Here is a 14488-nt window from a genome sequence, read left to right on the forward strand (position 1 = left end):
AGTCACTGTGTACTTACTCCTTATGTGGGATCTTCCTTAATGTTTTCAAGGTGAAGTAATGCTATAACTAGTACTCAAACAGTATTTTACACTTATGTTCTGTGTGGGTGCAAACTGTTGAGAGCTTTACTTAATATATACTAAATCGATCTTCTGTATATAAAGATAATTGAATATGAATCTTGATTTGAATGTAATGGGAGAGGGAGTGGGAGATGGGAGGGGTGCGGGTGGGAGGGAAGTTATGGTGGGGAAGCCATTGTAATCCATAAATTGTACTTTGAAAATTTATATTTACTAAATAAAAGTTAAAAAAAAAAAGACAAGAAAAGGCTTCCATAGCCTTGGCAACTCATGACAAGAGCCTAGGGTGATTACTGATGCCATAAACAAGAGTGTCAATTTGTTAAGTCAACAACAAGAGTCACTGTGCACTTACTCCTCATGTAGGATCTATGTCCTTAATGTGCTGTACATTGTGATTTAATGCTATAACTAGTACTCAAACAGTATTTTTCACTTTGTGTTTCTGTGTGGGTGTAAACTGTTGAAATCTTTACTTAATATATACTAAACTGATCTTCTGTATATAAAGAGAATTGAAAATGAATCTTGATGTGAATGGAAGGGGAGAGGGAGCAGGAAAGGGGAGGGTTGCGGGTGGGAGGGAAGTTATGGGGGGGAAGCTATTGTAATCCATAAGCTGTACTTTGGAAATTTATATTCATTAAATAAAGTTAAAAATAAAGAAATGAACATTTTTGCATTGGCAAAGCAATGGGAGAAGGCAATAACACAGCATGATAGATTTGAAGACACATTTATAGATCCTCTGCATCCCCCCCACCCACACACTCACACACACACAGGAATGAAGTGGAGAACAGCAAAGCTGTTAAGTTTGAAAGAGTGCAATTAGGATAGGAAAAAACAAAACTGTAACCCTAAAGTACAGGCAAAATGCTAGCAAGACAATCTGTATTAGCTAAAGTAAATGGTTATCAAACCCACACGTATATCCAGCTTACAGTTAAAGATAGAATGGCGAAGCACATCTGTTTAGCTCAGCCTTTTTCACTCATTCTGTGCATTTCCCCCCTTGGGAATGCCCATAGCTGGGATAAATAGCTCCAAAGACATATCTTATGACATGCTCCTTCAGGTTGTATTTATAATCTCTTGGTGTGAATCTATATCATCAGTTGTCAACAACCATCATTTCAAAAATTAAAAAAATAGAGATGGGCATTTGGGGCTTCATTTAAGATGCTGCCTGGACACCTCATCCCTGATCAGGTTTCCTGGATTTGAGTCCTGGGTCTACTCTGGATTCCAGCTTCTGTTGTGCACCCCCTGGGAGGTCACAGTCATACTGCCCCTGACACAGGAGACCTATTAGGGTTCTGAGTGCCTGACATGTTTGGCCTGGCCCAGCTGTAGCTGTTGAAGGCATTTGGGGAGTGAACCAGAGGAGGATGGGTCTCTTCCTATCTGTGAATCTTTGTCTCTCTTTGTTTCTTTACATTTCATATAAAATGAAAATAAATAAATTTTAAAAATAAGAAAAAAAACCACTCTCACTTGCCTGACTATTCCTCTAGTTATCGCAAAGATTTTTTTTTGGCGGGGGGGGGGGGGAAATCTGTTGTACTGGAACTACTTCATGCTTCTCTTTCCCTGTTCCAGTGGAATTTTCCCTACAGCAATTTCTTCATCAGCAATGAGTCCTGGGTTCCTGGTTTTAATGGATACTTTTGTTGTTTTCTTAACATCACAAGTAAATACAACATGTAAATACCAAGCAAGCAAATGCTGCAATTTCTTCATCTGGAATTAGAAAGATTTGACCCTCGGTAGACCTCAGCTTCCATTCTCTCTGAGCCATTCCTGCAGTGCCTGCTGGGCTCTCAGACTCACCTGCATGGGTTCTCTGTGAGGATGTCTCCAGGTGGAGGTGTGACTCCCCCGAGATGGTGATGATGGACACTGAAGCTCTGTCCAACACAAGACGGCAGGTAGGAGTGAAACATCAGTCCCTGCACCAGACCAAGATCCCAGTGAATTCATAGCTCCCTGTCTCTGCTGATTAGACACATCTCCTGCAAGCACCTGATCTCCCTGGGGGGACACACGTCTGGGCAGAAAGAACTTTTCCTGTTGTTCTCTGTTCCCAAGAGTCTAGATTAGGAGTCAGGTGCTCTAAGTTCTCATGGTTTCTTCTCTGTGAACTCTCCTGCCTCCCAGAGAGCAAAAGTCTCAGCAACTTATTTGGGTCAACATTTTCTCCAGAATGCAAGATGCAAGAACCCATCTTGAAGAGAACCCTAGGATTCTTCAGTCCACAAGTTTGGTTGGGGACGAGGCTGCAGACATCTCCAGGACATTGGTATTTCCCGCTTCAAGAAGAGGAAAACTCTTTCTCTGATGTAAAACCAGGGCTCTTCACTTCTTATGAATTAGCAATTATATCAGAAATTAAGAGCTGTTTTGTTAATTTAAAAAGGTGTATTCATTTGTATATTACTATATTTTATTTGACACAATTATGGAGGACAGTGGGAGGTGTGGGGTGCATTATATACCTGTAATCATCAAATTAGAGTAATTGGCATATCAGTCACTTAAACACTGATCATATCATTGAGTTGGGAATATTCAGAATCCCCTCTTCAGAACTTCCTGCTCTGTCCCTGAGACAGTTTCTACCCATTGACCAACCGCTCCCCAATCCACCTTCCATTTACATCCCCTGACCTTTGCTAACCACTGCTCCCTTATCTATTTCTGTAAGTCAGTGTGGTAAGATTCTATTCATGAGTGACTCACGAGGTCCTTGCCTTCCTTGCCTGGCTTAACACTTATCACGATGTCCTCTAGGTTTATCCATGAAGTCTGAAATGACAAAATGCATTCTTTTTTATGGGTGAATAGTATTCCATTGTGTGTATATGTGACATTAAAATTATTTGTTTATCTACAGCTATTTGAAAGGCAGAGAGAGAAACATACATAGGGAGATGGAAACATAAAGAGATGTTTACTCCCCAAATGCACACCACAGTTGAGCTTGACTTGGCAAAAATCAGGAAACCAGAACTCAATCCCTGTCTCCTGCATGGGTGGCAGGAGTCCACACTTGAGCCATCACCTGCTGGCTCCCTGGGTGTGCATGAACAGGAACCTGGAATTGGGAGGAGAGTGGAACATTGAATGCAAACACCCTGTTTGTGATGCAGGCATCACTTGGGTGGTATCTTAACCACAACACTGAAAACCTGCCCCCTCACACCCATTTTATCTTCTGTGTTTCCCCTAATTACACATCCATTGGCTGTATTCCTCTTTGAGGTGTGAATTTCCCATCCTTCTTTAATGGCTGTAACCATGTCCAGCAGACCAACTCTAACTCATCCCATTTACAACTGTCCCTTTAAACCAGGGAACATTGTAGTGCTCCACCTACATTATGGCTAAAATCACAGATGTTACAGTAGTAACGAGGGACTTCAACACCCCACTTTAAACAACAGACAGATCAACTGGACAGCGAATCAACAAAGAAACAACAGAGCTAATACACATTGTGGGCCAAATGGACCTAACTGATATCTACAGAACCTTTCACCCCACTGTTGATGAATACATGTTTTTTTCATCGTGCATGGAACTTTCTCTAGGTTAGACCATATACTAGGCCATAAAGTACGTCTCAACAAATTCAAAAAGATTGAAATTTTATCATGTATCTGTTCTGACCACAATGAAATGAAGCTGGAAATTAACAACTTAAGAATCTCTAGAATGTATGCAAACACATGGAGACTGAATAACATGTTCCAGAATGAACAGCAGGTCATAGAAGACATCAAATGGAAAATAAAAAAATCCTGGAAATGAATGAAGAGGCCAATACAACATATCAAAACTTATGGGATACAGCCAAAGCAGTGTTAAGAGGGAAGTTTATAGCAATAACTGGTGAACATTTCAATAAAAAAAAGAGGCCAGTGCTGTGGCTCAATAGGCTAATCCTCCACCTGCGGCTTCCGCACACCGGGTTCTAGCCCCGGTCTGGGCACCGGATTCTGTCCCGGTTGCTCCTCTTCCAGTCCAGCTCTCTGCTGTGGCCCAGGAGTGCAGTGGAGGATGGCCCAAGTCCTTGGGCCCTGCACCCGCATGAGAGACTAGGAGAAGCACCTGGCTCCTGGCTTCAGATCAGCGTGGTGCGCCAGCCGCAGTGGCCATTGGGGGGTGAACCAACGGAAACAGGAAGACCTTTCTCTCTGTCTCTCTCACTGTCCACTCTGCCTGTCCAAAAAATAAAAAAGAATAGTTTTGCCCTAAGCGTCAGACTTGTTTGAATTTGAGAGAGAAGAGAATGTAGGACATTTGAGGCAGATTGTGGGAAATCAGGGACAGTTTGTGGAGGATGAACTTCACAGGAATGCTGACTCTTGTGCTCACAGCCTGTACTTTCCCAAGTCTCCAGCCCTGGGACACAGCTGTGTGACTGCTGTGCCAGTGCCTCCTTGCACTCCAACACAGCCACCTGTTCCTCAGCACCTCTGACAGCTGCTCTCACACTTTCTGTTCAATGTGTGTGAGAACGGAAAATTCCCCACTACAAGGCAGCTCTGTCAGCGGCCAGACTGGAGTCAGATCCCCTACCAACACCCCGTTACCTCTCAAATATCCCATTCTGATGTCCTAATGGTGGTATTGCTTTAAGATGGCTTATGGCTTAGGTTTTAAGGGGGGGTGTGAATTCCAGGGTCTACCTAGTTACAGAGACAGATAAAGTCCCCTCCAGTGTTCAGGCCAGAGGGGGATAGATGAAGGCTATCATCCCCTCAGGAGGCAGTTGGTGCAGAGACCTGGAACTGAAAATACCCACTGTGTATAACTCACCCCGAGAATTTCTGTGATGATGTAAATTCACCTTGAAAAAACAGATCAATACCAGAAAATGACTTTGCTTGCAATCAGAGCAAAAATGATGTACCAATCATATGGATTACTGTCATTAGAAACTGCAGGATGGGCCAGCACTGTGGTGTAGAAGGTTAATCCCCCTCCTGCAGTGCCGGCATCCCATATGGGCACCAGTTCCAGTCCCAGCGGCTCCACTTCCGATCCAGCTCTCTGCTATGGCCTGGGGAAGCAGTAGAAGATGGCCCAAGTCCTTGGGCCCCTGCCCCATGTGGAAGACCCAGAAGAAGCTCCAGGCTCCTGGCTTTGGATCAGCCCAGCTCCAGCCATTGCAGCCATTTAGGGAGTGAGTCAGCAGATGGAAGATTCTCTCTCCCTCTCTCTCTCTCTCCCTCTTCCTCCCTCCCTCCCTCCCTTCATCTGCTTCTGTTTCTCTGTAACTCTGCCTTTCAAATAAATCAATAACTCTTTAAAAATCTGTAGGGAATGCTGAGTGACATACGAATGGAAAGAAATCTATCTGATGCTATAAAAGAATACAACTGGGGATCTCAGTAAGTTTTGATGGAAGCAGAGGATGTAATTTCCAGAAAATTACCATTTGAGCTGAGACATAGTGAAACATGAAGAATGAGTGGATGGTGAGCAGCATGAAGGGAGGAGGTGCATGATATTTGTTGATTTTATTTTTTTCAAAGATTTGTCCATTCATTTGAAAGGCAGAGTTACAGAGAGGCAGAGACAAAGAGAGACAGAGGGACAAAAAACAGAGGGAGAGACAGAGGGAGAGAGACAGAGAGGAGAGAGAGAGAAGTCTTCCATTTTCTGGTTCACTCCAAAAATGGCTGCAATGGGTGTACCTGTGCTGAACCAAAGCCAGGAGCCAGGAGCTTCTTCTGGGCCTCCTACGTGGGTGCAGGGGCCCAAGCATTTGGGCCATTGTCCAATGCTTTCCCAGGCCATGGCAGAGAACTGGATCAGAACTGGAGCAACTGGGAATGGAACTGGTGCCCATGTGGGATGCCGGCACTGCAGGTAGTGGCTTTACCCACTACTCCACAGCACTGGCCCTGATATTTGTTTATTGTAGAGGTCACATTTCCACCTTGAGTTTCATCTGTTCTCCTGTCCCTTTATTGTGCCCAGTGCATTTTTGGTAGTAAGAATGCAGTATCAGGTGCTAACATTTTCTAGTATGTTAATTCTCTTTATCTTTTTTCCTACCTTTTAACACTGGTCTGAAAAGCAAGCTTCACCATCACACAAGACAAATGGGAATTTTCAAATTCCTTTTTGACTCAGTGTTTGGAAAGGCTTTGGGGAAAAATGGAAAGTAATAGTGAAAAAATTGTGGCAACTCAAGGGAGCAAAAGTCTTAACGACAGAACTGCTTGAATTATACACAGAGCTGGAAGTCCAGTAACATAACCCCCAGGAAACAAATAGAAGGAGCAAGTTCTATGCATGAAATCTGATCAAGGATTCACAAGTTCAGGCTCATGGCCGTTGAGGTCTACAAGTATGGGTACTTGCTTAGCTCCCTCTCACAGAGTCTCATAGAATCCAGAGTCTTTTCAGGGCCCTCTTTACATCTTTATTCCTTAGAGTGTAGATGAAGCGGCTCAGTGTGGCAGTTCCTCTGCTGTACATCATCAAGGGCATAGCACCAACAGAGCTAATGTACCCACTTAGTCCTGTGAAATAAAATGGGATGATGCAGAGATGAGAGGCCCGACCCTTAGCAACTGCTCGTTGGTCCCTCATTCGTATATCACTATCATGTTGAAATGCTGTATACTGCATAAACACACCTACCTAAATCATGGTGGAGTAGGTACCTCTGGGGGCCTATTTTGTAGTATCTAAGGTGGATGTTTGTACGTAGTGGAGCTAAAATAGAAACAGGGTCATCAAAATGGAGATAAAACCCAAATGGTAACTTATAAACCACACTTAAGTGTCTGATTCCATATCATAAAGTAGAGCTGTTAGAGTAGAGATAGATACAGGATTGATATATAAGGAATTCTTTTCATTTTTACTTATTTGGAAGAGTCACAGAGAAAGGGAGAGAGAGACAGAGACAGAGAGAGAGAGAGAGAGAGAGATGTCTTCCATCCACTGGTTCACTCCCTAAGTGGCCCAAGTCAGGAGCCAGGAACTTCCTCCAGGTCTCCCATGTAGATGCAGTGGCCCATGTTCTTGGGCCATCTTTTGCTTCTTTCCCAGTGCATTAGCAGGGAGCTGGATCTAATGTGGAGCAGCCAGGACTCGAACCAGTGTCCATAGGGGATGCCAGTATAATAGGCAGTGTCTTAATCATTTATGCCAACCCCAATCAATCAGGAATTTAAAAGAGAAAAACTGGTCTCATATTTTCCTATACTATGAAGTATGAAAATAATCTTAGCTGCCCCAGGCAGCCTATCTGTAACAGTAAAAAAAATGGTGTTGTTCCATATAAAAGAAATACTACTCAGTACAATAGATTTCTTTAAGGACAAATTATTAAGTATACTATTGTCCTGTGAGACAAATGGGAATTTCCAAATATTTTCAACCCAAAGTTAGGAACACCTGGGAAAGGTATGGGAATGTTATGGAAAACAGAAGAAAGCAGAAGGCTCAGTGAGTGAGTGGATTAAACTGGATACAGAGGTTGAAGTCAAGGTCATGGAAAACTCCAGTAAATAAACAGAAAAGAAAATTTTACTTCCACCACTAGATCTGCAGTAAGAATTTCTGCTTCTGAGGGATTGATTCATACAATACATCACACTTCTTCAGCCCCAAGATCATTGTCCATTCATGGTTTCAATTCCAAAGATCTTTTCAGAGCTCTCTTTATGTCCTCATTCCTTAGACTGTAGATGAAGGGGTTCAGCATGGGGGTGACCACGGTGTATATCACCGAGGCCATTGCTGTTGCTTGTGGGTTTTGGGTAACAGAAGAGCTAATGTACACTCCTATTCCTGTGGAATAAAATAAGGAGACGATGGAGAGGTGAGAGGCACAGGTGGAAAATGCTTTATACTTCCCCTGAGCTGACGAGATTGCACAGATGGAGGACACGATCCTAGAGTAAGAGTAAAGGATCCCAGCCAAGGGAACTCCATCCAGCAGCGCGGATGCAAAATAGACCACAAGATCATTGAGAAAGGTGTCAGAGCAGGCAGTCTGGATCACCTGGTTCAGCTCACAGAAGAAGTGGGAGATTTCTGGGTGTGCACAGAAGGACAGCCGCAGCACCAGTAGGCTTTGCAACAAGGCATGTAGGATACTGATGATCCAGCACAGAAGACCCAGCTGCACACATAGTCTGGGATTCATGATGGCCATGTGGTGCAGGGGGTGACAGATGGCTACAAACCTGTCATAGGCCATCACAGCTAAAAGGAAGTCATCCAACACTCCAAAGAGTAAGAAAAAGTACATCTGGGTGATGCAGCCTGCATAGCTGATGGCTTGGCTGTGCGTCTGGATGTTCACCAGCATCATGGGGATGGTGGTAGAGGTGAAGCAGACATCCACCAAGGACAGGTTGGAGAGGAAGAAGTACATGGGTGTGTGGAGGTGGGGGTCTGAGAGGATGGCCAGGACGATGAGCAGGTTCCCAGCCACAGTGACCAGGTACATGGAGAGGAAGAGCCCAAATATGATGGGCTGCAGTGCTGGGTCCTCTGAGAATCCCAGAAGGAGAAATTCTGAAAGTCGAGTGTCATTCCCTGGTTCCATGCAGTTGAAATGACTACCAGGAGGAGAAAAATAAAATGACATACCTAATTTTTACATACAGAGCCATTGCTCACATTGGTGAAATATATATGAATCATGTTTAGCAGTCTAAATTGAGATTTATGTACCTTATGCATAGATTTTGTCTTATCTCCTGGGCTCCTTTTTGGCATTTCTGGGCAGAATTTCTACCCAGTTGCTGCCTGGATTAGAGTCTGGCTGTGCTCCATGTTGGTAGGCAGTGGGTGATGGATCCTGTAGTTGGGTCCCTGCCACCCATGTGTGAGACCCAGCTGTGTTTCTACTTTCAGAATTGGTCTAGTGCAACACTGACTCTTGAAGGTACCTGTGGAGTGAACCAGCAGATGCTAGATTGCTTTCTGTTTGTCTTCCTTTCTCTCTGTGTATTCCTCTGATATCAAGTAAATGAAAATAAATGTTTTTACAACCTAAAATAAATGCCTTCACATTTTTTATATAAAAAATCTCTCCACAGCTACCACCCTATTTTTCTCTTTTCTTCAATCCCAAAGACCTTTGGATCCATGTTCTTCTTTAAAAGATGATCTGGGAAAGCAGTAGAAGATGGCCCAAGTATTTGATCCCCTGCACCCACATGGGTGACCTGGAAGAAGCTCCTGTCTTCAGGCTTTGGATTGGCTCAGCTCTGGCTTTTGCAGCCATTTGGGGAGTGAACCAGAGGGTGGAAGACAGAAGTCTCTCTCTCTCTCTCTCTCTCTCTCTCTCTCACTATGCCTCTCAAATAAATAAATAAATAAATGTTAAAAAGAAAAGTGTGTGCTCTCTGCTTGTCAATCCCTGCTCTGCCTTGGATTCCATTACCATCATTTCATAGCCAACAGTGAGTCTCTTGTTAATGGTTTCAATGGACACTTTTGCTTTTTAAACATCACAGATAGAAATAAATAATAAGCATGCAAGCAAACAGTAAAATCTCTATGTTTGATTTGGCCATCGGTGACTTCAAGTTAACATTCTCAGCTTCCACTCTTGCTGAATCTGTCCTGCAGTCTCCACTGCATTTTTGGTCTCAACTGAATGGGTTCTGTGGATTCAGGGTCTCTGCGTGGGAGAGCGACTCCTCCCTGGATGGCTGATGATGGAGACTGAAGCTCTGTCCCCCCAAACACAAGACAGCAGGTAGGAGTAAAGCACCAGTCCCTGAGCCAGAGCAAAGTCTGAAAGAAAATCACCATGCACTTTCCAGGCTGAGTTTGCCCATTTGCTGAACAATGACAGCGTGGTACTTACAATTCCCTTTCTCTGCTCGTTAGGCACATCTTCCTGATGCTCCTGTTTCTAAGCACCTGATTTCCCTGTGCAGACACTGATCTGGGCAGAAAAAAATTTCTGCTGATTCTCTGTTCCCAAGGGACCAGTTAGAAGTTGAGTGACCCAAGTTCTGAGGATTCCTTCTCTGTGAATTCTCCTGCCCCCAGAGGTCAAATCTCTTAGCAATTAATCTTTGTTGAGTTAAAGATTTCTCCAAAGTCTGAGACAGAAGAACTTACCTTGTTGAGTTCCTTAGGGTTTTCAAACCTGTGTTGGGGATGCAGCCACTGCTATTTACAAAGATTGGTAGTTCCCTCTTCAGGAAGGGTGAAGTTCTGGTGGGTATTTGGTGTAGCCATTAAGATGCTGTTGGGATGCTTGCAACCCATATCAGAGTCCCTTTGTTTAAGTCTAGGCTCTGCTTTCAATTCAGGTTCTGTTGATGCACATCATGGGAGGCAGCAAATGATGGTTAAAGAAGCTGGGTCCAAGCTGGCACCACGGCTCAATAGGCTAATCCTCCACCTGTGGCACTGGCACACTGGGTTCTACTTTGGTTGGGGCGCCAGATTCTATCCCGGTTGCCCCTCTTCCAGGCCAGCTCTCTGCTATGGCCCGGGAGTGCAGTGGAGGATGGCCCAAGTACTTGGGCCCTGCACCCCATTGGAGACCAGGAGAAGCACCTGGCTCCTGGCTTCGGATCAGCACGATGCACCGGCCACAGTGGCCATTGGAGGGTGAACCAACGGCAAAAAGGAAGACCTTTCTCTCTGTCTCTCTCTCTCACTATCCACTCTGCCTGTCAAAAAAAAAGAAGAGAAGAAAAAAAAAGAATCTGGGTCCAGGCTGACACTGTGGCTCACTAGACTACTCCTCCACCTGTGGCGCTGGTACTCTGGGTTCCAGTCCTGGTTGGGACTCCGGTTCTGTCCTGGTTGCTCCTCTTACAGTCCAGCTCTCTGCTGTGGCCCAGGAAGGCAGTGGAGGATGGCCCAAGTGCTTGGGCCCTGCACCTGCATGGGAGACCAGGAGGATGCACATGGCTCCTGGCTTCAGATTGGTGCAGTGTGCCAGCCGTAGTGGCTATCTGGGGAGTGAACCAATGGAAGGAAGCCCTTTCTCTCTGTCTCTCTCTCTTTCACCATCTAACTGCCTGTCAAAAAAAAAAGCTGAGTCCATGCCACTTAACCTGGGAGACTCAGGTTGAGTTAGTGGCTCTTGGTCAGCCTTATCCACTACTGGAGCTTGTGGGCATTTGGGGACTGCACCAGAGGATGGAAGTATCTCTCCCTCTTCTCAGCCTTTCACAAGAAAGTCAAGTTGACCATTCCATATATAAAATGCTTTAAAACCTCTTTAAAAAGAAAGTAAGAGGGAAAAACCTTTTCTCTCTTATAAAATGAAGGGTTCTCCATTTTTTAGTTTCAAGACACTTTTACCAAAAAATAAAAATTATAGGGGCTGGTGCTGTGGTACAGCAATTTAAAATGTCACCTGCAATAATGGCATCCCATATGGGCGTCTGTTTGAGTCCTGGCTGCTCCGCTTCTGATCCAGCTCCTTGTTAATGCACCTGGGAAAGCAGTGGAAGATGGCCCAAGTCCTTGGGCTCCTGTATCCAAATAGGGAATCTGGCTATTGTAGCCATCTGGGGGGTGAATCAAGAGATGGAAGACCTCTCTTCTTCTGCCTCTCTCCCTCTCTGTAACTCTGCCTTTACAATAAATAAAAAAAATCTTTCAAAAAATTAAAGAACATATTAAGAGCTATAATTTACTTCTTATAAAATTCTTATCAATTAGAGATGAATTCATTTTATTTAAAATTGATATACAATTTATGGGAGCAGTATGATACCTAGATACACGTTTACATTGTTTTTTAAAAGATTTATTTATTTATTTGAAAGTCAGAGCTAGAGAGAGAGAGAGAGAGAGAGAGAGAGAGAGAGAGAAAGTCTTTCATTAACTGATTCACTCCTCAGATGGACACAATGGCTGGAGCTGATCCAAAGAAGCCAGGAGCCAAGAGCTGCTTTCAGGTCTCCCATGCAGGTGCAGGGGCCCAAGGACTTGGAACATCCACTACTTTCTCAGGTCATAGCAGAGAGCTGGATCAGAAATTGAGCAGCTGGGACCTGAACTGACACCCACATAGATGCCAGCACTGCAGGTGATGGCCCTACACAGCACGGGTCCCCAGAAGCAGTGTGTTGGATTATGTAGTAACTATTTTTTTAATTTTCTGAGAAACTTCTAAACTGTTTTCCATAATGGCTGTACCATTTTGCTCTCTTCCTACCTAACCATGCACAAGGATTCCATATTCTCAGCATACTCAAAAACAGTCATTATTTTTTGTGGTTTTGATAATTGTCATCTTAATGGAATGAGCTGATATCTCCCTGAGGTTTTGTTTGGTCTTTTTCTGATGATTATTGATGTTGAATATCTTTCCATACATAGTTGTCCCTTAGTATATGAGGGATTTCTTCTAAGACCCCTCTCAGATATGTCTGAATACTTGCATCTGTAGATTATTTATGCTTAAAGCAATGTATGTGCTTGTAGTATAGTTTTCATACTGTTTTGATAGGGGAATAATGACAAGGAAAAATGTCTGTGCATGTTAAATGCAGAACCAGGTCTTTTTTTGTTTTGCTTTAAATTTATCTGCAGTTGGTTGCATACATGAATGTGGAACCTGTGGATGCAGAGCATTTATTATGCTTTCTTGGTGGTTGGTATCTTCTCTGGAGAAAAGTCTCCTCAGAACCACTGTCATTTTACAATTGTATTGTTAGCATTTTTGTCACAAGTTTGTTATAAATTTTGGATATTAATGCCTTATCAGAGAATAGTTTGAAATATATATATATATATATTCTCATATTCCATAGCTTGCCTTTTCTTTTCTTTTTTAAAAGACTTTATTTATTTTAAAGGGAGAGTTACAGAGAGAGGCAGAGAGAGAGAGAGAGAGAGAGAGAGGGAGAGAGAGAGAGATTTCTTCCATCTGTTCCATCTGCTGGTTCACTCCTCAAGTGACTGGAATGACCAGGGCAGTGCCAGGCCTGAAGCCAGGAGCCAGGAGCTGCTTCTGGGTATCCCATGTGAGGTGCAGAGGCCCAAACACTTTAGCCATATTCTACTGCTTTCCCAGGTGCATTAGCAGGGAGCTGGATTGGAAGTGGAGCTGCCAGGACTGAAACCCGCACTCATATCGGATGCTGGCACTGCAGACCGGGGCTTTAATCCACTGTGCCATATTATTGGCCTCAAAGGTTGCCTTTTCATCCTGTTGTTTCCATTGTTGTGCAAAAGTTTTTATATTTGATACAGTCTCATTTGTGTGTTTTTGCTTTTGTTGAATCTGTGTGTGGAGTCATAACTGGGAAGTAATTGATAAATCCAGCATCATAAAGCTTTTTTTCCTTGTTTTTTTTTCTCCCCCTAGGAATATTATAGGTTCGAGTGTTAGTTTCAGTCTTTAACCCATTTTGAGTTAATTTTTGTGTATAGTGTAAGGGAAGTGTCTAGCTTCATTCTCGCAGACCCATTTGGTGAAGACACTGTACTTTCCCCATTCAGTGTTCCTGGCACTCTTGCTGAAGATCACTTGACTGTATATGCCTGGGTTTATTTCTGGGCTGTCTGTGCTACTCCACTGGTCCTTCTGTCAGAATCAATGTGAGGCCTTCAGTTTTGTTTTTATTTGAGTTTGTTTTAGCTATTAAGGGTCTCTTGAGATTCCATACGACTTTCCCATTGACTTTTTTAAAGGTTTCTACTAAAAATGTCATTGCAGTTTTGATAAGGATTACATTTGTCAATTACCACTGAGTAGTACTGACAATCTAAGAAGGTAATGTTTTCCAATATATGAATATGCCTATGTCTTTAATTTCCTTTTTTAAAGATATATTTATTTGTTTGAAAAGCAGAGTTAGAACATGAAAGCTCTCTGTGAATGAGACTCCAGTGGAAAGAATGGGCTACCAAAGAATGCACCTTTCTCTGAAGGGAGGAGAGAACCTCCACCTTGCTTACAGCCCTATCCAAGTACTGATGGAGTCTGTGGACTCAAGAGGCCTCCACATCCCTGGCAGCTCATTTCAAGAACCTCAGGTGATCACTGACGTCATACACAAGAGTGTCAATTGTTAAATTAACAACAGAAGTCACTGTGCACTTGCTCCTCATGCAGGACACCTGTCCCTAATGAGCTATATTATGAGAATTACAGAACAACTTGACTCAAACAGTTTTTTATAGTTTGTGTGTGTATGTGTATGTGTGCAAACTGTCAAAATATTTACCCAGTACTGTGGGATCCTGAAGATAACAGAACCTGAGTAACTGAGTTGTGTAAATTGTATTGAGAGGTTGAAATCCACATAATTGAAACTCTAGTAAATAGAGAGAGGAGAAAATTCTATCTTCACAACCAGACCCAAGAGTAAGAATTTCTGCCTCTGTGGATTCATCCCTGCAACCTCTGTCATTTCTGTAGCCCCAAGACATTGCGCAT

The 14488-nt window shown here is 43.4% G+C and overlaps 1 protein-coding gene across 1 annotated transcript; it reads right to left on the reverse strand.

The window, feature by feature from the left end:
- Positions 1-7735: 7735 nt before the first annotated feature.
- LOC133749282 (olfactory receptor 7A17-like) lies at positions 7736-8665 on the reverse strand. The gene has a single exon (XM_062178491.1). The coding sequence runs from the start codon at positions 8663-8665 to the stop codon at positions 7736-7738; it is 930 nt and encodes a 309-aa protein (XP_062034475.1).
- Between the last annotated feature and the right edge of the window lie 5823 nt (positions 8666-14488).

Source organism: Lepus europaeus, chromosome 20 (genome assembly GCF_033115175.1).
Source record: "Lepus europaeus isolate LE1 chromosome 20, mLepTim1.pri, whole genome shotgun sequence".
Taxonomy (NCBI): Eukaryota; Metazoa; Chordata; class Mammalia; order Lagomorpha; family Leporidae; genus Lepus; species Lepus europaeus.